This window comes from Drosophila guanche, unplaced genomic scaffold, assembly GCF_900245975.1.
Source record: "Drosophila guanche unplaced genomic scaffold, DGUA_6, whole genome shotgun sequence".
NCBI classification, from domain to species: domain Eukaryota; kingdom Metazoa; phylum Arthropoda; class Insecta; order Diptera; family Drosophilidae; genus Drosophila; species Drosophila guanche.
In genome coordinates, this window is record NW_022995748.1 from 2,659,100 (window position 1) to 2,684,355 (window position 25,256).

Genomic DNA, 25,256 nt, shown 5'->3' on the forward strand with positions numbered 1-25,256 from the left:
GGAATGTTTATAAACAATAAACAAATGTTTGAAAACCATTAACAGCGGACTTTAATTTCACTTTAATTTGATTCACTGGAGAGAGTATCTTATCTGATTGCATTTTGTACCTTAGTTACATATAAAACGAGTACCTCTGTACTCTCAATTCTGGGAGTCAGTTAATGAGCTTAAATGAGCGAGAAAATCAGGCCATCGATATCTTCGTGAAATATATGTATTAGAGTGCCATTTAACTGGCAATTCAAATCGATACTTTGGCCTAACCTAATACGTTTATTTGAGAGCTAACAATGCCTAAACGACTCTGTTATCAAGAGCTCATTATGTTTGCTAACTAATGCTGACACTTATAAACAGAGAATGAGATTCTGCGTTCTAAATTGATGGGTTCATTTTCAAGTCAAAGTCATAGAGTGTTAGGCCGCAGTCGATCCGATTGACACGAACTGCAATCACTATCCTAGAGCGTGCTTCTGTATCTGTACTTACATCCAAAGACATCCATCAGACACCATGCAAAAATTAGGACTGTCGCACTCGACGAGTGCCTTTTTTCGATGCATTGTCAAATAGGGTTGCTCGTTCCTTTGGCATTCTTTGAACAATTGAAATGATTAAATTAACTTAAGTAAACCTTTTTTTGTGTCAAACATTATAACTAACACATTAGATTCAACAGGAAGTGAAGTGTCATTTTGAAAAATGCAATGGCAATTATTGTAATCGAAGTAGGCTATTAAATTCCTGTTTGGCACTACAGCTCCATATGCATATTCCCGACACGCCACTATTACAGTTCGTGCTAAAACACAGCCAAAAATTTTGACTACAATGACACATTTCCAGGAATTTCAGAGGATTGAAGGGAACGTGCGCACGGTTCGGATTCTGATATTGGGTGACCCAGGTAGAAATCTATAGACGATAGTAGATGGTGAATTAAGATAATAACTTGCAAAATATTTAGGTGTTGGAAAAACGAGTTTGACCAACTTGCTGGCCAACAGCGCGATCACGCCAACACGCTCCTCCCGAACCGTTGCAAACAGCGAATGGACCGTTCAGGCGCGTCTGCATAAGTACCCCATCATGGAACAACACCTTCCACTCACACCGGAGTGGACGTCGCCCTCCTCATCGGAGCGGTCAATACAATGGAAGCTCCAGAGAGAGCCACCGCACGTTTCGGAAGTGATTTATTTCGTGGAATTCTATGATAAGAACTCTTCAATAAGCAAGAGTCGGGTGGACAAAAACCCCTTATATAAGAATATTGACGGTATGGTATTGGTTTATAATATGGAAGACATGCAGTCGCAGGACCATTTGCACGACTGGATGTACGGCCCACTGCTCGAGATAAGCCAGCGCCGTCACAGCAATCACAAACGATTACTTAACCGTCAGCATGTGCCCATCCTTGTCGTGGGCACCATGCTGGATAGGCTGCACAAACGTCCGCTACGTCGCTATGGAACTATTGCCCACCAATTGGGGGCCGAGGAGATGTTACTCAATTGCCTGGATCCTCATTCATTAGATGAAAAAACCCGCAATCACGGCAAAGTGTGCAATTTCTTGAACAGAGCCGTAGACTTTAAGATGTTTGTGCCATAAAAGATGTATATTTAGTAGATTTTATGTTTATTTGATTGAAGCTTTTGGCTTAGATTGGAACGCCATCGGGGGCAGCTTCTTAGCCAGGGGGCCACTGCATTTGACGACCGCCGAGAAAGTGCAAATGCAAATGGTAAACCGACTGGGCTCCGTCTTGTCCATTGTTAATGACGACGCGATAGCCCTTCTTCAGGCCCAGGTCATTGGCCACCTTGCGGCCCACGAGCATGAGGTGTCCCAGCAGCTCGCTATCGCCATCTTCCGCCAGGGAGAGCTGAGCAATTGGTTTGCGTGGAATCACCAGAAAATGAGTCGGAGCCTGGGGGGCCACATCATGGAAGGCCACGCACTAGGGTTGCACATTACACATAAGCCGGCTACTATTTATCATTGCGTATGGGACTGCACTTTGTACCCAAACTTACCTTGTCATCCTCGTGTATAAATTTGCATGGTATCTCCTTGCGTAGAATCTTTCCGAAAATGGTGTCTTCGCTTGCCGAGGCAGTTTGAGCCTTGTCTACCTCGCTCGCCATTCTAGCGAAAGTTGTAGCAAAAGTGCGAGAGCTGCAAAAAGATAAAACAAATAATAATTATTTGATTGCACTTAATTGAAAGTGACATACCCGCAAGCACGAAAAAAAAACGTAAAACACGCGGACTGCCGACTTGTTGTTTATTGTGAATTGTCAATTCCAGTTGCGGTCAAATTGTTTTGGACTTTTAACAAAAACCAATTGGAATAACCTTACCTGAAAACTCGAACTAAATTCATCGAAAGTAGGACTGCCAACTCGGAGCAATCATGAACGCGCTAGGGATTTTATGTAAATTGCTCACAAATGCGCTGTGAACTAAAATTTATTAGAATTCACTTAATTACAATATCTATTAAGAATAAACTAAACAAAGTATTGGGGCTTCCGCATGGTTATGCCGTGATCGGCTAGAGCTGGAACCAAATCCTCCATGGCCAATGTATACTTGCGGTCCTTAGGGTTCTTCTTGTCCTTGCTGGAGCTGTGTCCACTGGAGTGCTGAATGTTGGTGGTGCGGGTCTTGCAGTGCTGCAGTGCATCATTGGCAATGTCCGATATGAACTTTTGCGCCGACACAGACACCAAACGCACAATCTGTGGGTCCACCTTTGCGAATCCAGCCTGCGGTCACAAAATTAGAGTCAAGAGAGAGTATTACTACCATCTTTCAACACTCACTGATTTAAGCATGTTGATCGTCAGGGCGTCTGGTATGGTGGGCGTGTAATCCTCTAGCTGTCGGAGCAGCTCATCCAAATCAGCTTCTTCGGACGAGGCTGGCCCCTCCTCAACTTCCAAGTCATCCTCCGAATCCTGGTCAGAGAGCTGCTTGGGGCTTAACGGCGTCTCCTCATCCTCAGTGTCAGTCGCTGAGGCCAGAGATTCTGCAGGTGTTACATTCAGATCCTCTCCATCGGATGCCATAATTAATTGTTTTTTGTTTTTCCTTCTTTGTTATGACGGCCGCGCTGCCAGACGATATGCAGAAACAACGCTGGTGGCGCTGCCATCCCTTGCCATTCTGGAAGATACTAAAAAATACTTTAAAAGGTGCGAAACAAACAAAGTTTCTCTGATTTTATCAGGTGCTACTGTGGTACATATGTCATTATCATTATATCATTATTAAATTTATTGAAATATATGTACCAATACACCACAAATATAGCTTCACCTCAATTCCGACTTAAAAATACTTAAAATACCAAATGTATGACCGTAAACTGTCACCCTGTTTGTCACACCGGTCACACCAATCTTTAATTGTTTGCGTTTTGTGTATTTTTCCTGAAAATAAAATGGTTGGATCCAATTTTGGCATAATCTACGGACTTACGGGCCCTTCAAACCAAGGTGCAGCTGGGCAGGGAGGAGCAGGCATGGCTGCTGGTGGAGGAGCCGCAGAACGCGATCGCCTCTCAACCGCAGCCCATCTGAGCGACTTTATGTTGCAGCTGGAAGACTACACTCCGTTGATTCCCGATGCCGTGGCAGCTCACTACCTGAATTCAAGTGGATTCCACGCGGACGACAAACGCATTGTACGTCTCATTAGCATTGCAGCCCAGAAATACATGTCGGAGATAGTGGACGATGCTCTGCAGAACTCCAAAGCACGTACGCACATGCAAACCACCAACACCCCTGGTGGATCCAAGGTAAGCGACGACATTTCCCAGTGATATTTGTTTCTAAATCGTATCCGTCTCTTTCAGGCCAAGGATCGCAAATTTACATTGACCATGGAAGATCTGCAGCCAGCATTGGCCGACTACGGCATCAATGTGCGCAAAATGGACTACAGCCAGTGATAAATTCACTCAAACTTTGTTTTACTTTTAGTCAAATGTCGAAGAACAGATTATTCTTTAATTATTAATATCCACACGCTAACATCTAATTTGTTAATACTAAAAGTTTGTTCATTGGCATGTTACGAATTTCTTGAAACTGCGAGATGTGCCGCCTGCCACTCTGAATGCCAGAAGGCCCGTGAGAATTGTGATGATATAGTTGGTCAGCAAAGTAGCCGTGTACAGCTCACTGGCATTGAGGAGGGTCAGGAGAGACACAAACAGATGGCTACCTATGACGTAGGCAATGTGCAGATAGTTGTTAGTGTCGCAAGCGTTGAAAAATATCACACTCCAGAATGTATGCAGCAGGATGATGGACAGTGCCTGAGCTGCTGAGGTGACAAAGAAGAGCTCAGTGCCACTCTTCAGGCCCATGGTTCCAGGTCCACTCTGTTTAAATATATTATATTAGCAAAACAAAGCCACTGTTTCTTATGCAAACACACTCACCATATCGGCCAGAACATTGACTAGCGCAAACATGCCGGATATGATTCCAAATCCTAGGCCGGAGACGTACGACAGAATGTGCTTGTTGTCCGTCACTCTGGTGTCCTCGGCCACGGCCTGCAAGCCCTGTTCCGTGCTGCGTAAGATGCGATAAATTATGTACCGGAAGCATTCCTGAAAGACCACTGAGAAAAACACTCCGAATGCCAGGACATCGCGCAGCGGAATTATGGCGAACCACAGCAGCGACGAGATCAACAGGGACAGCAGCCAGAAAAATGCTGCTGCAATAAGTATAATGATGCGCACTGGATCATTGGCGATGGTGAAGACGAACAGCGCGAATGGAGGGCCAAAGGCAATGAAAGTGCAGCCAAAAAACTCGGGCAGAGTCATCTTTTCCAAATCTAGTGTTTATATTTTCTCCCAGCCGTGGGTGTTTTGCACTGTGACTGGCCCTCAGAGATATACCTTAACCCGTAAATATACCGAGAAAATACGAACTTAGCCCACTTAAGCCCGCTCTACTTAAACAGTTGAACATCTTGAGTTAAAAAGGTAAAGAATATGCTTGTAGTTTGATACATTCTTTTCATCTTTAAAATTGGCAAATCTTTCCCCCGCAATGCGTTAAAACATTCAATATTTCAATATCAGTTTCAATATTCATTTTTAAAATAAAAATAACCAGTGGTCGACAATGGGTTAAGCGTTCCCTGTCCATTTTCGGAAATCAATTTGATATTCGGTTGAATATTGCCAGCTAGCTAGGAATTTCAGCACTTCAAAAATAATTTTATATAATAGACAATTCAATTTTCGACATGGGTGGCTAGCTTTGAGGGCTCTTTTTCATTTGATTATTTCTAAAATATGGTTTTAAAGAGACGCCCCAGTCATGAAAGGAAAGTGTGTATGGAATGAAACAGTTTTTCCATGAGCATCGTCACTACATACCCTATTTAAATGATATTATAAATTTGTTTTGCTAAGCTGCTTTTTTCTTGGATTTACATGTTTCTTTTTGACTATTTATACACTTGATTTGTATGCATGCAGCTAAAATATGCAAACGTTAACTCTAATGCAGTGCCAAACTTGAAACAGAGTCTTGGCGTGGCAGAGTGTTTTCCTGGTCGGCCATATTCGTTTTTCTGGTATTAAGACAAAGGCGGCCCACTTTCCTCTCTCCGCACTCAGACATCAGTTTTGTTTGGGGCGGGATTAGTCATTGCAATATTGAGTCAACGCAGCTGCACTCTCCCGCACACAACATGCAGTCCAAGTAATATTCCATACCTAGAAGCGAATCGCACAAGCACAGCTGCGGGCAATACTCTTCTGTTCCCATTTCTATGAGTGAGAAAACCTCCAATTAGCACACAACAGTGGAAGGCGAGAGCTCACCTTTTATTTCTTTCTTCAGTGCATGCTGTGATGGCCAAACGTCTGCTGCCGCATGAACCCTCGTTCGAGGGGGCTGGTCCCGATGAGCTGGACAGCCCAGCCATAGAGGCGGCGGCCCTAGACATACCCCCGCAAGTAGCAGATAAGGCTCTTCAAAAAGGTTAGACGCTTTGAAGTGTGCACGCTAAGCAGTTGGTCTGACTAACGCAGTCTTTCTCAGGTTTATGGGAGCGTCCCTCATCGACCACCGCATATGAGCCACCCAGCGAGGGAACTGTGCTGCGCTTTGACATTCTGCTCGCCCATATCATGCCCCCGGACGGGGAGGATGTTAAAATCAAGCGCTATGTGGTCTACGAGCTCACGGTGCGCCAGGACGGCACCGAAGAAGACGCACAGCCAGCAAAGGTCGAGCGCCGCTATACCGATTTTCGTGAGCTTTATCTGGGACTGAAGCGCCAGCATCCCGCAGAGATGGCGAACATGTACTTCCCCAACAAGGTGCTCATGGGCAACTTCAAGTCCGAGTTGATTGGCGAACGAAGCGCTGCCTTTGAGCAGTTCCTGACGTACGTGGCCAGCCACTCCAAGCTGCGCGATTCGGACGACTTTTTGCACTTTCTGCAGAACGACGAGCTGAGCCGGGCATGCCAGTTCTTGGACGAGCGTCGCCACGAGAACGCAATTCCCATACTCGAGAACTGTTTTCGTCTGCTGAACAAAATCTTCATGAATCGCGCTCGTCCAGTACTTTTGATACTCTGCCGCCTGGTGGCGGCTTGCACTTCTTCGCCAGTGCCCCACCACTCCGCCGAGCGCTGGGCTCTATTGGCCCTGAGTCGCTTTGAGACCGTAAGCGACATTGATCTGCTGCCGCTCTATATACCCCTGCTCCACACCTGTGCTCATTTGTGGTGAGTGCCGCAAACTATGAAACTAATTTCCCCACTCCAGACTGTACTTCCCTCTTTGCAGGTGGCAACGCGGGCAGGACCAAAAGCCCATCACTGATCGTCTAACGGAAATGTCAAAGCAGGGCATCAACACGGCACACACAGCTAGCCTCATGCAGGCTATACACAAGATCGATCCGCGCACCGAAACCTTTTAAGTCTCCCCCGTAGCAGCTAAGCGAAAAGTGCAATTAGACAACATGTGCAATTAGTATTAAGCGTAAAATGATTCTTTGAGTCGTAGTTCTCGCACGTTTGATGTCTTAGATGTCTCTTTGTTGTGTCGTCCCAAGTGGAGTTGTGCGAGTTTCAAATCTGTTTAACCACTAAAAGAAAATTGTAATTTCGTGCCTGGTGGCATCATATCAGAAAGGAGATCCTCATACAATATCATTTCTATGTAAAATTGAAAGCACAGCTTCCAGAATTATTTATTTTTGTTTGTTTTGCGGCTTCGGCCTACCGCTATCGAATTGTTTCTTGTTTTCTCTATGAATAAATACCATACTCATAAGTAAATACCATGATTAAATACCATACTGATACTGCACTTTTCTGTCATTGAACTTTGCTTGATTTATATTTTAAAGTTTGTTTTTTCTTTGTTTTCAGAGTCATTGGGGGGCTGAACTTTAATTCTAAGAGTGCACTAATTAGCAATAAACTTAATTCTAGGGTTTTGTGAGGATCTCGTGACCGCACTCGGTATTATAAAATACAAATTATAACTTAAGACGTCACACAAATGATTCGACTATAATAAGTGTAGAAGGGTAAGTGAGTTTTCAACAAATTGTTTGCTGCAGTTGTGACACTGCGCCCATCCTAATATACATACATCATTTCGAATGTACAAATCACTATCATCATTGCCATTTGCTTTCCCACAGCCCAGATCCCACTACGGATCGAAGCCGTTTCGTTTCAACGAAAGAGTCGCGTAAATGTTTTCAAAGCCTGGGAAATGGCCTTTGTGGTGTCCGCCCTGTGATGGAATAAAAGATGATATGTTAGAGCTGCTTTGGACCATTAATGGGAGATGGACTCACCTCAGGACCGTGTTGCTGAACTCATCCAATTGCTGTTGAGTGACCGTCACATAGCCGCCGCTGTTCTTCTTGGGTAAAGCCTCCAGTGCATTGGCCAGAAAGGGCTGCATTTGTTCATTGGTTACCACCTGTTTCAGCTCATTCAGCACCTCGGCGACATCGGCCAGCATGTACGAATGCAGTTGAAAGACGGAGGCCTGAATGAGGTTCATTACCAGAGCGCCACCGTGCTGGCTGGCCAGTTCAATGACCAGTGGGCGACACTCTGCATGCCTGCTGTGCGTGGTGCGTCCCCAGACGAGTAGATTGATGAAAAACTTCATCACGGAGGAGTTCGCCTCGCGGTGATCCAGGGAGCAGGCAATCAGGGCACACTGGAAGATCGGTGTGATGAGACTGCTTTGTATCAGCTGCAGCGGGCAGCAGTCGAGGTAGCGCGAGGCCAAACGAAAGAAGTCGTCCACAGTGTCGGGATTATTGCGCAGTCCATTCTCCATTTGCAGCAGACCAAAGGTGGGCTCGATGAATGCCTGCAGCATCTCCAACAAGCCGGCAATGCACTCGCTGGACTTGGCAAACTCATCGACCAGTATGGAGCCCACATAGAGGAAGCAGCTGTGATGTTGCACCGCATAGAGGACGACCATTTGCTTGATCAGCGGCTCCACCAGCTGCATGGCCTGCTTCCTGACCATCCTGATGCCATAGCGTATGAGCCGACAGGTTCGCTCCATGATGCGCAGATCAGTTTGAAATTTGCTCATCACCTGTGATATCAGCGGCCACGCATCGTTGAGTATGGCCACCGTCGGGTGCTCCACATTGTCAGGCACATCGGGATTTGTGTGCCTTATGATGGCACAGGCTCTGTCTATCCAATACACAGGATCCTCACGCTCTCCCTTCTGCACGCTGGCGCTGCTCGATTCCAGAAGTTGCGCTAAGGGTTGCAGCTGGAAGCCCACAATCTCCCTAAGCGCGGGCTGGAGCTGTTCGCGCGGCAGTCGCGTCAGGATCAACGAAATACCTTTGAGCAGTCCAATGGCCACATCGTTGTTGATCTGAAAGCTGTCCAAGCTGCGTGCAATCTCCACCAAGCCACTGATGTGGCAAACCATCTTCTGCCTGCAGGCCGCACAGATCGAGGTCAACGCTATAGCCGCCGCTGGTGCCAGGCCATTCTTCTGCTGCAGCGCATAAAGCAAGAAGTTTAGAACGGCCTCCAAGGACTCCGGATGATTCTCTATCCAATCGCAGAGCTCTCCAATCAGCAGGATGGCTGTGTAACGAACTGCAATGTGCGTTTGCTCCGACATATTTAGAATTGCTTCCACCACCTTTGGTATCACATCGTTCTCGTCACTGCAATCAAAGTTTATCAACGATTATCAAATATAATTTTAAAGAGATTTCAAATTTACGGCAATATATTTTTGGCCACATTCAGCATGACGAACAGCGCCGCCTCTGTGGACTCCCAAGTCGTTTCTGGTGCTTGCAGGATCATAAACATCTGCTTGAAGCACGCTCCAGAACCAACTATAAAAGCAACATCCTTGATAAGGTCTGAAACCTTTCGTCGAAAGTCCTGGGAATAGAAGAGAGTTAATCAGTAAACGCATAGGAAATTCCCCTTAAATGCTCACATAGAAATTATTGTTCTCCTCGATGAGCCCTTCGTGGTCACTCTCCATCTGCGAATGGCGGTAGAGCGCGCTGATCAGCCGCTCGATGTGTGGCCTGAATTTCGCAGTCAACTTGTCATCGTAGCGCTGAAACAGATCCTCGCTGAGCTTGTACCACAAATGAAAGGTAATCTCCGCCACCTCGTAGTCGAAATGACCGACACACAGCAGCACCAGATCCAAGCCTTTCATCGAGTAGTGCGGCGTCTGCTGCTCCGACAGCATCTTATAGAAGAAAGCATCGCAGAGTGAAGTGAAGATGCGACAATAGTTAATCGTTTTATCCGTGTCTTCGTGGGCTACACTAAGGTGATAGGGTGTCTCCAGCATGCACACGGCACTGAAGACTTGAGCCTCCACGGGCGCATCGTTGGCAGCGTCGCTGCCTTGGCGCGTGGTCATGCAGGAGAGCAGGGCACAAACGCACTCCGTGGCATTGTCATGGAGCTTGCCAGCCGTCTCGGGCTGGTTGAGCAGTCGAAACGCAAGCTGGGTCAGCGTGTTATTGCATATGTGGGAGATGGGAAAAACGTGGATCACCATCCAGGCACTGTAGGTCCGCAGAGCTGCGTTCCATACGCGCTGCTGGTCGAGGTCTTCTCGTTGCAGGCACATACAGAGAAATTTTAGCACACACTCAGCACTGGCATCGAGCTGTTTGTGTACCTCCTCCCTCCGGTTGGCACCCAGGCGCAGATAGCGTGAATCGATCTCCTCTGGCAGCACCTTGAGCACCTCCAGCAGTGGCCATATGGCCGCCGGATGCGGCGCCAAAGTCGTTAGCAGATCGTTTATCGGCTCCTGCCAGGTGGCCATCAGCAGGGCCAGATCAGCCACAGCCAGACTCAGCTGCGTCACAATCACAATGTCCGTCTGCGCGTCAATCTGTCCGATGTGGGTGATCAGCGAATCCCGCAGGGACTCGTGTGTGTGGGGGGGCAATTCACTGAATGAGTTCTGTATCTTGTTCCGCATCGTCTGGGCCGCAAAGTAGTTGGCATGCAGATCCCGCTTCTGGTGCAGCAACTCGTCCGCAATCGTCCACGAGTATATCTACACAGGGAAATATTAGAAAATAAATATTAAACGCATTGGACACGGACACTATCGGGTGGGTCAGGCCCGATACTCACCGACTTCTGGAACTCCTGCAGCCATTTGTTGGCCTTCTCTTGCTCCTTGGGATTGTTGCCTTGAAAGAGTGCACTGATTGCTTGATATACTACGTCCACTGAGTATGTATCCATTTCACCGGCTGCTGTAATCGGTGCTATTTCGCTATTATTATAATTTATTAGCGATGGATGGCCTGGATGCACCCATATATCGAAACAACATCGGTGGCTAGAGATGTGCGTGAGTCGTGTGTGTGTGTGTGCTGGAGTCCTAGTCTAGTGTTATAGCATCGTGTATCTAAATTTAATTTCTTAGCTAACTAATTGTAATTACTTAAACACTTTAAATGCTTTTGACTACTTGATTATTTTTCATGGAGATTTGGGCACTTTTCAACCCTTCAAGTGCCCTATTCACGTTTTGCAACACTATACCAGGCCAGATCTGTCCAGTGCAAAAAGTTCATGTTCAACTCGATTCGATTTTGCAATGGACAAGGACTCTGATAGCACTGTCACATCTTTGGACGAGAACACAGAAAACTTCTGCACCAATCCCACACGCGACGTCTTGGCGGAGGGCATCACCAACCTCTTTAAGCCCACCATCGAGAAGTTGGACGAACGCGTTGCGTCCACCATTCAGCTGCAGACAGAGCTCCGTGGCCAGCTGGACGCCCTCGCCGCTCAACTGCGTGACATCGAGAAGGCCCAGCATCAGATACCCGAGTTTGCAGACAAGGTAAAGGAATTGCTTAACGTCAAGCACAAGGTGACAATCATCAGCAACGTGCTGTGCACGAGCCAAGAGCGACTGACGGGGCTGCACAAGCTCATAGAGAAGGAGCAGCGGAGGCGCCAGGCCCTACTAGACTCAGCGCTAAGTACCAACATATCGTAGGCAAGACATGGAGACGCCACACTTCGACCATCTCACCGCGCAGGACTATGAGCACGTCTACGAGCCAGCGGAGGATTCGTTTCTGCTGCTCGACGCCCTGGAAGCCGATTTGCCCTTCTTGAATGTGCTGCAGCCACGTCTTTGCTTAGAGATAGGTTCCGGCTCGGGCATCATCATTACCGCCCTATCCAAGCAGCTGGCCAACACCTCTCTTTGCCTGGCCACGGACATAAATCTGAAGGCGTGTGACGCCACCAGACGCACTGCAAGGCACAATGAAGCTCGCGTTGACAGCCTGCGCTGCAACCTGGCCGATGTTCTTCGCAAGCGTTCGGTGGACGTGCTGCTCTTCAACCCGCCCTACGTTGTGACCAGCGACGATGAGCTGCAGTGCCAGGTGTTCGCAGGAGGCAGCAACCCATCGACGGAGCGCAATCTGGTTTACTCGTGGGCTGGCGGCAAGGATGGCCGTCGCGTGATCGACACTCTACTACAGCAACTCGATGACATTCTCTCGCCGCTTGGAGTTCTCTATTTGCTGCTGCTGCGAGAGAACAAACCAGACGAAATAATCAAACGATTGGAGGGTCTACATTTTAAGGCTGTCAAATTCATGGAGCGGCGCATTCCCGGCGAATATTTGTACATATTAAAAGTAACCAGAATGCCATCATGACTTTAGCAATAAATATTTGTTCTTGTTCTTCAAAGGTTTGGTTGTCATTTTTGAGCCACAGCCACAAAAAAAAAAGAACTTTTAAATTTAATATGGACTCGTTCTTGGACCCTCATGGTTGCTGTGTTTATTATTAACTATTAGTCCCCTCCTGGCTCTCAAATTCTTTTGGAAAGTATTATTTTTCTCATTTAGTATGGCCTTTCGGAGAGCCTTTTCGGCGCAGTCCCCGGGTGACTTTATACGCGTCGCCACTGAAATTAAAGAAATAAATAAATATATTTCAATTTATGTTTCTTACTTCAGACTTACTTTCGAGGACAGTGTAAAACTTTTTAGAACTTTTCAAGGACATCTTGTCCGCTGTTCCGTCCAAATTAAATAATAAAATCAGTCCCTCTTCCATTACGTTTTTTATACTCTGCCTCATTTTGAACCTGGGCCTTCATGGCAGTGGTTACCTCCGACAATTTGTCCGCCATTACATCGAGCTTTTTAGAAAGGATCTGAACTCTCTTTCTTCGGAAATTTCTGCATTAATTTACAATTTCTTAAGTGAGGTTTTTTAGCTATTAAATATCTATGTTAACCCACCTTTGAGAACCTTGAAAATGCGCTCTTCAGCCGAATCTGTGGTATAAAATATGCTTTTGTTAATTGCATATTCTAAATATATTTGATTACGCGGTATCGAAGGAGCGTCCTCCTGCTGAAGTGCTGAAAAATATTGCAATTTATTAACCGTTTTGTTATATGCACACAAACTTACGGTCCTCCTCTGCCTCAAACTTTATGAACAATTCTGGCGGCTGCTCATCATCCATCTCCTGGTCGTCTTGTCTAGCTGCGTTCATGGTTTTTACGGCAAACCTAGAGATATCCTTCATTTATATTCTCGTTTCTCAGCAGTCATACTATCATTTTGTATACAACAAAATCGCGCCAACGAAGTTGTGCATTTACACTACGTTCTGCCGACGTCAACTGAATCATGAGTTGGTCATGAAAATTGTCACCAGTGAAATCTGTAAGTGCAAGATAAACACCTAAAGATACCGTATTTAAATGTATGCACAAAATATAAACTTTGTTTCGCTTACCAAGTTACAAGAAATATTTACACTAGACTGAAAATATGCACAAAACACAACACAAGTGAGATGCAGCGATAAGTTAGTGTTGGTAGCCGTCGCCGAAAATTCAATCGAACAGCTGTGGAATGTTTTGGCGCGATTAACTTATATTGCTTTTTCTGTTTGGTGTATAAAAAACAATATAACTTAAAAGAAAGGAAAGGAACAGCAGTTGCAGAAACATTAACTAAACTTACAAAAAGGTACTATTCAAGTCTTCCTATTTTTACCTCATTTGTCGTGTGTAACTTGAGAATTCGGTTCAGCAGTGGCAGATCAAAGCGGCGAGAGCAGCTTTTTTGTTTATAACAAAAAATCATAGCAAACCTAAACTGGCAGCTAGTTCTATGTTTATTCATTCCACAGCTAAAGTCAAGTTAAATTGAAAACTTAAACGTTTAATCTTTGATCAAGGCTTGGCCAACCGAAGACATTAACGTTTTGGCACCAAAGTAATATGATATTCATGGCATTCACATATCTTGCAGTTTCTTAAGCACGTCCTGAATTATATATACATCGTCTTCACAGTTTCTTGTTTAATCCCTAACGTCTCAGACTTAACGTTATGGAGATGTGCAGGTACCACCCGTAATTCCGGTAGGCAGGGCCTCAAAATTCGGATACTTGTGTTGTCTGCAAAGATTACAAAACTATTAAACACCAATTATGGCAAAACTTGTAATTGCTTACCTAAAATGTATTTGCGGAGGCGACTTTCAAATTCCTTGGGTGTGGGATGATCTCCGATTGAATCCGCACGCATGGCACAGAAGAAATCTTCCAGGTGGTCCTGCGACAGCCTGCTGGTTACGACGTCTTCCATGCCATACTTGTCCGCTAAATACACTCGCAAAACATCCAGCGACGAATTGCTGATTAAAATGCCCTCTTGAAAGGGCCACCGCTCGGCTTTGGTGCCTGGCTTAATGCGGGTGGTCATCCAAGCGGACATCTGCTGTAGGACACTGCACAGCACACAGCTTGAGGTGGGCACTTTTGAGTTGAAGAGCTGGAACCAGCTGTCAACCATTTCGACAAACTCTGCTGTTTCCGCCCCGTTGCTCACATGAAGTTTAAGACATAAGCAGCGCTTGATGGCAACCGCTGTGGTGTGGCACAGCAGCTTTTTGGCCAATTCAGCATTTCTCCTCTCTGGTCCGCTGAGGGTCAGGTCTTCGCGCTGCACCTTCCAAAATGATGGGTTATTCGAATGTGAGAAATGCTTCAGCGTTTCTTTAATGGCTCTGGCACCAATTAATTTCTCGCCCCACATAAACCCACAATTGAGAAAGTGAAACCTTAAGTCGCTTAAGAGGTGGGGCACATCGGCAAACACGAAAACGTTCAAGTCGGCATCGACTGGGTGCGGAAACCACGACTTCTCTGGAAGGAAAAGAAAGGAAATATCTGTACAGGAGTCACACAAATCTTCAAATGTGCGATGTCTCACCAGGAGAGATTCTTAGCGCTGACCACAACTTATAGTTCGTTGGCCCCACATCACACACCACTGCCACCACAGTGTATCCTGCAGTGTATATCTTTCGGATGAGCTCATTTAGTATTTCTGCAGTCATGGATATATTGTAATCAAAGTAGATTGGCTGCTTCCATGGAGTTTTCAAGCCCTGCACCATAGCTACTTGCACATAGTTCTCTGGTGGCGGAACAGTTCCTTTCCTGGACTTTGGTTTATGCTCAGAATCAACTCTCATCTTGTCAAAAGAGAGAACGCAAATTTTAGGCTCATCCTCCAAGCCCACAGAGTAGGACAAAAGATTGAGCACAAAATCCAATGTGCCGGCGGTTGTCTTGTAGAGCTGTAGAGCCCGAAGTCCAACTGTTTGTAGGCAGGCTTTATAGGCACTGTCTTCTGTGTTCCAGGTGGCACGATCACCATCGCTCGAAAGCTTGTTAAGCTGCGATGTTGTAAGCATTTTATCGAATGTCTTCGTCGTTGTACGAAGTTGCTGAACCTCCTCACTGAGGCGTTTGTTTTCCCCCTGCAGCTCATCTATTTCCAACTTCATTTGTAGCTTTTCCTGCACATGCACATCCTCTTGACTGCAAATTGAAGGGACATTTAAAGGCCATAGAGCCAGCAGCATCATTTCTTACTTACTCTACCAGCAGACAGTCATCCGTAGCTGTGGACACAGCTGTGGGCTTTGTACCACCGTTGGCGGCATCCAAATTTAAAGTGGGAATCGCATTAATATTCAATTTCATTGGGCCCACATATTGGCTAGAAAAATGAAGTTCGCATATGAAGAGACTTTGTTTATCCTCCAGCGGTAGACCACAATTCTCGCGCCAGACTTGACCAAAGTAAGTAAATGCTGGAGGAAATTCAAACAATCTTAATTTCGAAGCGATGAGCCTTGACTTGTAACATGTGGCCACACAGCATTGGGGTTTGCTCATTCTTTTAAAATTATATTCGTAAAAACAATGTTCAATGTTTACATCAACAGTTGACCACGGACTTATCGATAAAATATACCGCATGACCCAAAAAATATATCGAAATATACCTGCACATTTTAAAACACTTTCCTCTATGTTGCTATTCTATTTGATATTACTAGCTAGTTAGAGTTCTTAGCGCCAAAACTATAATTTTATCTAATTCATCAATACATTTTCCTCAAGATTGGCTGGTTTTCATGACTTATATTTATTGGATTGATCGCAAAAAGGTTAAAAACTAAACTAATTTTCTGAAAATACTATGCACCGCAGAAAAAACCGAGCTTAACCCAATGAACACCCCTTTAATAATGTATTGTAGATCCATTCTTTCGAAAGAATTTAGACGCCAGCATTGACATACATCTATAAGCAATCCAAGAAAATGAAAGGCATGGTTCATCGGTCGCACATGTGTATTAGGAGGGCATCAAAAAAAATGCAATGAATTATGTACCCATGAAAGGTCCCTGCTAAACAACCCCAACGCTCGCCTACCCAATTGAAACAAACTTTTTATTGACATGTGCGAAATGCCAATAGATCGATGCACAAGCATGAGTATGGTTGTTTGTTTTTACGTAATTACAATAATTTATTTCATCGTTCAAAAATTCTTAATAATCTTCTCTTTATATTTTTTAAGTGGTTCTGTTTGCCTGCCTTTCACTACTACTGGTTGTTTATTCTGGTTGATGCTCTAATTGTTCAGATCTAATGCAGTATATAATAAGTATTTACAAAAAACGCTTGATTCTTCATGGTCTGTGGTATCGGTATCAAATGGCACACATACATAGATAGGTATATGCATGTGTTTGAGTCAACTGTTGGTATGCAACTTAAGCTTAAAGCTCTTAAGTGTCTATTGCTGTAGGATCTGGGTCAGTGGGTGGGTGTCGGTTGCATTAGGGGATATTGGTTAGGTAGGGGAAGCTAGGTTTATTCGGTTTATACTTTGATTGACCAACGGTGCGCACTTCTTTGTCAAATATCAGTCGTTATATTTTCAGAACTTGGTATTATTGCATGTTTGTATATATTGTATTTTGGGTAGGCGCTGGCCCTACCCTCACTAATAAATATACGTACGAGTATGTAACATTAAAAGTTTATTCTTGTCCATATTTCGATTCTCGAGTTTTGTTTATACAATTTACAAATGAATTGGGTTTATCGTTATTCGATTTTCTCAACAAAATGTAAACCCTCGTGTTTAATACTGACATAAATACTTAAGATTAGTCATGGCTTAGGGCTAAATGCTGAAACGAAACAAAAGAAGCCTCTCCGAGTCTCCCCCGTTCTGGGGGGACCTCGAACAGATCTCAATCTTCCCGTTGCTCGAACGCGCCCTAGATCAAAAACCTCCCACACAGTCGAGTCAAGTCGAGTCGAGTCACTCCCCCTTGCGGGTTGCGTGGCTGCGTACCGTTTGTCGATGTCGGTGTATGTGTGAATGATGTAGGTGGTGGTGGCCCACAGAGGGCGCAAAATTTTTGAAACCATATGTAAAACTTGAGTGTCGAAGTGTGTCGAAATTTGCTTTCAATAGTGCCTCGATTTAATCAAATACAATTTTTATGTTTTATTTGTTTTGTATTTAATTGCATTTGCTGTTTCTTTTCAATTTTTTGTATTTTTGTCTCTTTCATTCTTTCATAAATGTAACGTCTAAATTTTATAATGAGTTTTTGTTTGTTTTTATGTGTGGTTTTTGTGTGTATGTGTGGGTGTGTATAGATTTACGCTTCTTCATGTTCAATCTTTGTATATTTGTTTTAAGCATAAACTTCTATAAATTAGGACTTATACATAAAGGAAAGAAAGATTTTGGTTTAGTTTTTTTTGTGTTTTTTGTGGATTTCTTGCCGTATTTAGTGTATATAGGGGGGATGATTACTTTTCTTTTCGTGCTTTTCGTATAGATCGCCACATCCCATACGAACTTTTTCTCAATTACAATTTTTGCGGTTTTGTATTTTTTTATAAAAAAAGTACACATAAAATACAATTAAAATAAAGTAAGAAATAAAAATTATTCCTTAAACATAAAAATTATATACTTTTGCGATTTTTTTGTGGTTTTCTCTTGTTGGTTTGTTGTTGTTTAGTTTTTCTGGTTTCTTTTCTTATTTGTTTTTGCTTGTAACTTTTATTTATTATTAATTTAAATTGTTTGTTTGTTTTGTTGTATTTTTGACTACATTATTATTACGCCTGATCGTCCGAGCCGGAACCATCGTCATTATCATCATCATCATCTGTTCGAAAGGAAAATTTATGATTAGTACGAATATTAGGGGAAAATCCCATCCATTGGAAACTTACCATCACATTCAATGTCATCCTCCTCACCATCATAGGGTATGTCGTACTCGTCGCTCTCAATTTCACTGTCGCCCTCGATGATTTCTTCCAGAGCCTCCTCCTCATCGGAGTCGCCATCGGCGGCCTTCTTGGCCTTCTTTGATTCGGCGGATTTGGCCTGGAAAAAGAGAGAAGAGGTATGAGCATAAGGGTTCTGAATCGGGTTCCTCCTCTGGTCCTGTGCGCCCAACTCAAACCCACACATCTCCTTGATCAAGGGCAAAGTAAAAGCTTCGTCGAATGCCCCCTCACACACTATACATGGCCATAAAAAGTATATTTTCAGCCCACAAAACGGGAAACCTCTTCGCTTCCCTGCTCATTTCTTTTTGTCTTCTGACAGAGCAGCGGGAAAATCGTTATTTTCGCCGTAAAAAACATTTGAAAAATGCGCGCGCCAATGTAATTCGCTGCAAGCACGCACACGGCTAAGCAAGTTGTACAGAGAGAGAGAGAGGGAGAGAGAGAGGGTGAGAGAGTAAGAGAGCAGGAAATACAAGTGCACTCTCTTCTATATACGCGTATTTATCATCCTCCTCTCTTTGTGTTGTGTGTATGTGTGTAACACATAACGGAAAAACAATAGGACTGGCGGCAGCGACGCTGGCGTCAAAGAAGCACATGTATCCGTATCCGAGAGATACGACAGCCAAGCCAAGCATGCTCGACACACAGCAGCTGTGTGGGACAGAGAGAGAGAGAGAGCGTGAAAGAGACGGAAAATACACCGCCAGAGAGAGAGAGCGCGTCCAGCCGCTCTGACGAGGCAGAACTGTACCTGAGAACGCGTAACGACTAAGTTGCATGAATGAATGTTTCTCGTACACACACACACAGTGAAGACCGCAGCTGCTGCAGAAGAGTGCGCTAGCGTCGCCGCCACCGTCAGCGTCTCTGTCAGCGTCGCATGCGTGGGTTCACGTTCGGTAAGCAGCAGCCAACCAACAACAAGCCCCCGTACATAAGCTGTCTCCATCTCCAAAAAAAACCCGTAGTACATACATTTAGTAGGCGAAGCCGACTGTTACAATGTGGATATGTGGGCCCCTACGTATCCCCACGTTTCCCCCCTCCTAAGAGTACAACATACATACATAAGTCACGAGACAGAGCATTTGAGAAATGTGCAATGCAAAAGAAATACGAAATATGTAAATAGATAAAATGGGATAAAACAGGGTCATAAAGGATATTGTATGTGGGTAATTTCAATGGAATTTTGAGGGGACTTATTTGTTCCACTGACTGTTGACTGTGCATATTTACTGCTTTTTATTCTGAAGTCTAATTTTTCTAATTCCTCATCAAAACAAAATAATATAAACAGCATTATATAAACAACACTTCCAGCTCCTTTCCAAATATGCATTGGTGATACCCTGTAAAGGCTAATAGCTCACCCAAAACTTAATTTATATAACGACAAAACGGCAGTTTGACACCCTGTACAGGCCTTGTTTTATGTACCAAAATAAATACGCATAAAAGGGAGAGGGGAGAAAAGTGAAAGATAAATGTAAGCACAAACACAAACATCCTACACATGAGAGTGTATGTGTGTATGCATAACCAATTACAAGAGAGAGAGACAGAGAGAAAGAGAGGAGCATAAATGATGAGAGAGCCAGAGAGAACCCGTTACTGTACATTTTGGTTTCGAGTCAAATCGTTTGATTTGCCAATTTATAGTCCTCATAGCGTGCTACCTCATGGCTTTTATTTTTATCAGAAATGTGCTTTTCGATTATGGCCCCAAATGGGGGAATGGCAGAATGGAATGTGACAGACAGTACAAAAGATGTTTAAATACCGCGCGCTCCCATTCGCCGGCCGGCAATGTTTTTTCTGAGAGAGAGAGAGTACTGTTATTGTTGTTGCGGCGTTGCCAATATTTTTGCGAACGCAATAAATGCACTGCCCCCGATGATGAATAAGGCCAAGTGTGCAAATAATGAAGTGTTATTGCATCTATTGTTCTAAACTCAACACAGAGAAACACTGACATGCAGTGTAGGTGTTGCAAGGCCGCTTACAATTTATCTATGTACATATCTCTCTTACTCGATGTATCTTTTGTCCGCTCTCTTAACGGCTAAGCTTTTTGCGTCTTTCCTTTGCCCACGTCAATGTTAATGACCTGTTCTAGTATTCATCTGATTTGGTTAAGTTTATTAAAAATACATTAGCTCACGCTCTCGCGCTCGCTCGGGAGCGGAATGTCTCTATCTGAGCCATAACTGTACCGTAAGTGCATCATCAGTACCGATGTCGAGTGGTGTGGATGGGCCCTCTAACCTCGATTTGAACCCAACAACAATAATCTTTGATTACCGACCGACAATCATCTTGGTTAATCGTAAACAACGCTCTCTCTCTCTCTCTCTCTGTGTATATATATGTTTATAAATATATATATGTATTTATATTCTCTCTCATTCGGTGGTATATAAACGCCTGAGAGCAAGCTCTCTGCGCGTAGAAATCCCGCTCTCAGAAGCAGCGTTTGAAATCGGAAAACGTGTGTATATCTATTTCCAGAACTTTTCTTCGTTTTGTAATATTCAAAAAGTGGGACTCACGAATTTATATGATTCACTAGGTATCGTGGAATTCGAGCGCGTAAACAAAAATCAACGACAATCGATAAGGCGATCGATAGCGATAGCGACAGGAGGAGTGAAGTGTTGGGAAGCGCACAAACGGAAAACGTGAAACTGTACAATGAAGATGATCTCCTATCCGAGTACTGGAAGGCACTGGTGAACGGGGGTACTTACTTCTGCTGGCCTCTTGGTGCCTTTCACGGATTCCTTAGCGGGCGCGGCAGCAGCATCGGCAGCATCCTCGCCGTCCTTTGCCGTACCGTTATCAGCGGCCGCGTCGCCAGCGGCATCGGCTGCTGCCTTATCCTCAACGGCTGCCTTGGCTTTGAGATCGTCCTTCACCGCGGCGACATCGTCCTTGACGGCCACCTTCTCCACGGCAACATCACCGTTATTCTGTTGTTCTGTGGCTGCAGACATTTTGTTTCTTGGTTTTTTTGTAGTTTTTTTTAAAAACTTATTTGTGTAAATTAGATAACGTTTAACGGTTATATGGGCTTTAGCTGAATGATTGATGCTCCTTGTGTGTATACTCCGTTTATTCCTTTTTATTGCTGTACTCGGAAAATGTGGGTTGTTGACAAAAATTAGCGCAAAATAGTCAGGGGAGAAAACGAGAACCGCACCGCACGAGAACAGAAACACAGTGTTTGGATTTGTGGTACGACCAGTGTATTTAAGCAGCGGAAGAGAAGCGGTGACTCGACACAGATACAAGTCTCACACGCACACACACACACACTATAGCACTCTCGCTCTCGTTTTCTCTAGCCCTCTCTCGCTTGCTTTCTTTCTGGCCGGCTTATCACACGGTCGGTTGGTTGTTGCCTCTCTCCCTCGTAATACACTGAAGAAAAACCACTGCGGCATCTGTACAGCCGCAGTCGACAGCAACGTAGAGAGAAGGCAACAACAACAGACTTGGCGCCCAAGCAATCGAGAGATTTTTCAAATATTTTGCAATAATTTTGAATCAAGTATTAAATAGAGTATTTGCAGTGCAGCGTCCCTTCGACATACAGATGGTATTCGTCTTGCATGGAAGAAGGATACTACTGCCGACTGCTGGGTATTCTGTCTTTGGATATTTTCTGTTTTGCTGACCACGATATGTACCCGTTGAAGTCTCGAACAAGAATGAACATGCTCGCGCGGCAGCGTTAACAAATTGCCGCTAGCTTCTTCTTCACAAAAAGTTGCGCCCCCGATATTTTCGCCCATTTCTCAGATACCTTTATTCAGATCGGATCCGGGACAGATCGAGAAGCTACTTCTAACGATCCCCTTAATTTTGGTATTTTTTCGAAGGCGATCCGATCAAAATTATATCCAGAATTGACAAAATGAGTGGGTTTCTTGATTAATTCCATACAAAATCTGCTTGGGTTCCGTGAGTACAGTCGCCGGCACGTTTGGCGCTAAATTTGAAAATTGCCGGCCGATGTAGTTGGCGAACTCTAGGGCGGCATGGATTGGGGGTGTGGTGCAGTCGTTCCGTTGCTCCGACGGTCCGTTGAAATCGCCATTCGACGCGTGCGTGAGACCGACCCCTTGTCCGTCGCTCCCCTTTCTTGTTGCTGCTCATGGGAAGTGTTGCTGCAGTGCTGTTGATGCAGATGTGTGTAGAGCTCCTCATACTGGGCGGATGGCAGTGCTTGTATTTATAGAGTGGACCAGCGTGGGCCGTAATATGTTCGCGTATTGGGGTCAATTGATTAGCAATGTGAGTGGTGGAAGAAGGTGCTCGGCATCCGTTTATTTTTGGGGTCTATTAATTTATACACCTCAGGACACAGACCAGACCTTGCTGGGATCGTTCTGTAATGACTAGTGGGACAACAACCCTAATAAATTTCCAGGTTCAAATTGCCATATTCAACCCACCGTCGCTTATCAGCTTACATTCGAGCATGGTCCACCCTTAGTTGGTTCTTATGTGCCATTTCTTCCGTTGATCCCGCATTTGTGGTTCGACAATTTGCTGGCTCTGTTCGTTACACGAACCATGTTGGTTCAGGAACTGGCTGATGAGCTATTGGCATTGTAGTCGTACTTATTTCGGTCCGTGTCGCAGCCGTTACACCTGGTATTCAAACAAAACAAGGGTATATTGCGTTTGGGTAGAAACATTTGTACGTACATATGTTTGTACATTATGTATTTATCTTAATAGAAATGTATGTATGTACATACAAATATATGCATTTGTACGAGTATATGCATGTTTTTATTAATTGAAGTACGTTCAAACATACCATCTAGAGCTATTAGAACCTAGGAGTTGTCACGCGAATCTAAAAGTTTTAAACGTTTTCTCATTAATTTAGTCGCCTTGTGTCTGCATTACTCATGCTGCTAACATAGTAAAAGGAACAAATTATCTGCTGAAATCCTTTGGAAAACGATCACTGGGTATCAATAGGTCGTGGTTGTTGCTTGAAATATTCTTGTTTTCAACTATTTTCGTGCATAAGCAATAGTAAATACATATGTACAGACTATGTATGTGTGTACAGTTCGTGCATACATGTGTAGCTGAAGCTATAGTTCGTAATCTGAATAATACGTTAGACGACAGAGCAGCCGCCAGTCAGCTCGCTAATTAAAAACAGCGAACCTGTTCGCCCGCTCACGTTGAAGGCATTCGTGGTAAACACCTGTAATCGTGGGACAATCATTGAGTTATCATATTTAAGCAGCAGCGTCGTCGGCAGCCGCGACAAACAGCTCTGACTCTTGGCTGCCTTTGGGCCTGAATTTTGACGATAAGACGATTTGCGTCTTCGTTTTGCGAGCCGCCACGCGGTGCGGTGCGGTTTTGCTTTCTTCGCTCCGCGCGGTCTGAACTCTTGCGAGTAGTACCCATTGGAGTGGCACGCCATGGCGTTCGTGGGGCATTCGCGCATTGTTTCAATATGAATCGGTGGCTCTCATCAGCCGTGTGGAGGCCTTTGACGGAAAGACGATAGAACGGTTAATAGGCTGATGTATCTAGATTCAAGAGGACACAGCAAAGATATCGTCAATGTTTGACCGGCAGCACGTATGCCAAGGTTAGTTCGTGATTCAAAATGGAGGATCATTCGCGATAAGAAAGGTGGCAGTCGCGGATAGCCAGGCAGGCAGGAAGTTGATTATATGTAGACCCTTGCAGAGGGGTCCTATTTCCAGGAATACGTTGTAACAACATCTGCCATTCGATGTTTGTCATAAAAAAATCTCGTTGCCTCAAAGTTCGTCCATAACCTAACCCAAGATTTCTGCTTAGTTTAGTTCAGAATCTCCTTCATTACTAGTATGTAAACATATTTACATATGTATGTAAGTAAATACACGCATGACGTCATAAAGTTTTTGTAGCAAAGAGGTGCTAACAAATCTTAATGCAAACAATCGATACCTGTCCCCTCATGTGTATCTACATACATATACACAAAAGTATGTACATACATACATACATATGTGCACGTACATGATGTGATGGCACACCATTGACACCCTATTATTCATGGCGTTAAGTTGCCTTTTCAGTTTGCGCTGCTAATAGATCTGTAATAGAACCATGATACCGAGGTTATACGAGGAATATCTATTAGAATCTTCTATATATTGCTACTATTACTTGTATGTCATACTGTACCGCATAGCGATTGCCGTTCTCTTTAGGTAACTGAAGTAGTTCGGGAGAACAGCATTAGAACAGGTTTACAAGTCGTTTTGAGCGGTTGTTAGAATGATAGGCGATTCGCTTGGTCGAGTGGCCCGGACCGGGTCTAGCAGACATTCATCTCCGGTCTCGGGTCGCGTTTGGCTGGCGTGTGCTAATGTTTCCACACGAGTGCGGCGATTAGTCCCCGGTACCCAGCTGCCCTACGTCAACGGGCACTTCACACGCAATTATTAAAATTAAATTTACCAGTCCCATTGTCTTCGATTTCCAATATCACCCGTACGCGTACCTGAGGATGGGGCTGGGGCTGCGACTGGACGGTGGGACTCGCAGCTCATTGTGAGATTGTCTTTGGCGGTGGGCCTGCACTTATGACGTTTCTATGGGTTGATGGGGGAAAAAGAGATGGTTATGTACCATCCCGTAGTGTCGTGCACATTCTTCAACCGATGGTGCAGTGCTGTGGTTGAAATGCTTTGAATAGGCCCACGCCACGCTCTACTCTGCTCTCCTCACATCTCTTTCTCATCCACTCTCTTACCCCATTGCCGTTGTTGCCATCTGCGTCATGCATTTTGCTGCACTGGGTACGTTCGGGCTCTTACAGGAGGCGTTGGTGGGTGATGTCTCGTGGTGGTTGTTGCTTGAACTGTCCGCCGAAGAGACCGGCGGCAGAGAGTGTCAGCAGCGAGTGAGCGCCATGAATCATTGGGGAAGAGCCATGTTGGAATCATTGGCAGATTGCGTTGACCTGTAA

General features: G+C 44.6%; 10 protein-coding genes across 11 annotated transcripts; 5 read left to right on the forward strand and 5 right to left on the reverse strand.

Annotated features, from left to right (window-relative positions):
* The first annotated feature begins 708 nt into the window (after window positions 1-708).
* Window positions 709-1,637, forward strand: LOC117584226 (rab-like protein 3). The gene is made up of 2 exons (XM_034273008.1): window positions 709-910; window positions 971-1,637. Exons 1-2 carry the CDS (start codon window positions 835-837, stop codon window positions 1,618-1,620), a joined length of 726 nt encoding a protein of 241 aa, XP_034128899.1. The 5' UTR covers window positions 709-834; the 3' UTR covers window positions 1,621-1,637.
* LOC117584230 (histidine triad nucleotide-binding protein 1) lies at window positions 1,609-2,454 on the reverse strand. Its single transcript, XM_034273012.1, has 3 exons — window positions 2,373-2,454; window positions 2,046-2,187; window positions 1,609-1,969 (listed from the first exon to the last, which is right to left on the reverse strand). Exons 1-3 carry the CDS (start codon window positions 2,393-2,395, stop codon window positions 1,700-1,702), a joined length of 435 nt encoding a protein of 144 aa, XP_034128903.1. The 5' UTR covers window positions 2,396-2,454; the 3' UTR covers window positions 1,609-1,699.
* Window positions 2,455-2,463: 9 nt separating this feature from the next.
* LOC117584229 (transcription initiation factor TFIID subunit 10) lies at window positions 2,464-3,141 on the reverse strand. Its single transcript, XM_034273011.1, has 2 exons — window positions 2,838-3,141; window positions 2,464-2,780 (listed from the first exon to the last, which is right to left on the reverse strand). Exons 1-2 carry the CDS (start codon window positions 3,081-3,083, stop codon window positions 2,523-2,525), a joined length of 504 nt encoding a protein of 167 aa, XP_034128902.1. The 5' UTR covers window positions 3,084-3,141; the 3' UTR covers window positions 2,464-2,522.
* A 275-nt stretch (window positions 3,142-3,416) lies between these two features.
* LOC117584228 (transcription initiation factor TFIID subunit 10b) lies at window positions 3,417-4,075 on the forward strand. The gene is made up of 2 exons (XM_034273010.1): window positions 3,417-3,817; window positions 3,875-4,075. Exons 1-2 carry the CDS (start codon window positions 3,458-3,460, stop codon window positions 3,968-3,970), a joined length of 456 nt encoding a protein of 151 aa, XP_034128901.1. The 5' UTR covers window positions 3,417-3,457; the 3' UTR covers window positions 3,971-4,075.
* LOC117584227 (gamma-secretase subunit Aph-1) lies at window positions 4,009-4,922 on the reverse strand. The gene is made up of 2 exons (XM_034273009.1): window positions 4,466-4,922; window positions 4,009-4,405 (listed from the first exon to the last, which is right to left on the reverse strand). The coding sequence occupies exons 1-2, from the start codon at window positions 4,859-4,861 to the stop codon at window positions 4,082-4,084; spliced, it is 720 nt and encodes a 239-aa protein (XP_034128900.1). The 5' UTR covers window positions 4,862-4,922; the 3' UTR covers window positions 4,009-4,081.
* A 704-nt stretch (window positions 4,923-5,626) lies between these two features.
* Window positions 5,627-7,375, forward strand: LOC117584643 (sorting nexin-21). Its single transcript, XM_034273665.1, has 4 exons — window positions 5,627-5,824; window positions 5,892-6,032; window positions 6,093-6,786; window positions 6,848-7,375. The coding sequence occupies exons 1-4, from the start codon at window positions 5,821-5,823 to the stop codon at window positions 6,981-6,983; spliced, it is 975 nt and encodes a 324-aa protein (XP_034129556.1). The 5' UTR covers window positions 5,627-5,820; the 3' UTR covers window positions 6,984-7,375.
* A 60-nt stretch (window positions 7,376-7,435) lies between these two features.
* On the reverse strand, window positions 7,436-10,989 carry LOC117584639 (transportin-3). Its single transcript, XM_034273662.1, has 5 exons — window positions 10,693-10,989; window positions 9,521-10,612; window positions 9,296-9,462; window positions 7,875-9,236; window positions 7,436-7,810 (listed from the first exon to the last, which is right to left on the reverse strand). The coding sequence occupies exons 1-5, from the start codon at window positions 10,804-10,806 to the stop codon at window positions 7,750-7,752; spliced, it is 2,796 nt and encodes a 931-aa protein (XP_034129553.1). The 5' UTR covers window positions 10,807-10,989; the 3' UTR covers window positions 7,436-7,749.
* A 121-nt stretch (window positions 10,990-11,110) lies between these two features.
* LOC117584646 (SNAPIN protein homolog) lies at window positions 11,111-11,606 on the forward strand. Its single transcript, XM_034273670.1, has one exon. The coding sequence runs from the start codon at window positions 11,165-11,167 to the stop codon at window positions 11,573-11,575; it is 411 nt and encodes a 136-aa protein (XP_034129561.1). The 5' UTR covers window positions 11,111-11,164; the 3' UTR covers window positions 11,576-11,606.
* On the forward strand, window positions 11,556-12,264 carry LOC117584644 (methyltransferase N6AMT1). Its single transcript, XM_034273667.1, has one exon. The coding sequence runs from the start codon at window positions 11,583-11,585 to the stop codon at window positions 12,249-12,251; it is 669 nt and encodes a 222-aa protein (XP_034129558.1). The 5' UTR covers window positions 11,556-11,582; the 3' UTR covers window positions 12,252-12,264.
* A 5,706-nt stretch (window positions 12,265-17,970) lies between these two features.
* Window positions 17,971-21,999, reverse strand: LOC117584645 (bacchus). 2 transcript variants are annotated; one of them, XM_034273669.1, is made up of 4 exons: window positions 21,934-21,999; window positions 21,004-21,383; window positions 18,188-18,344; window positions 17,971-18,120 (listed from the first exon to the last, which is right to left on the reverse strand). In XM_034273669.1, exons 2-4 carry the CDS (start codon window positions 21,247-21,249, stop codon window positions 18,071-18,073), a joined length of 453 nt encoding a protein of 150 aa, XP_034129560.1. In that variant the 5' UTR covers window positions 21,250-21,383; window positions 21,934-21,999; the 3' UTR covers window positions 17,971-18,070. The 2 variants fall into 2 exon arrangements, with proteins under 2 accessions (XP_034129560.1, XP_034129559.1); XM_034273668.1 differs by lacking the exon at window positions 21,934-21,999 and having other exon boundaries at window positions 21,004-21,483.
* Window positions 22,000-25,256: the final 3,257 nt, after the last annotated feature.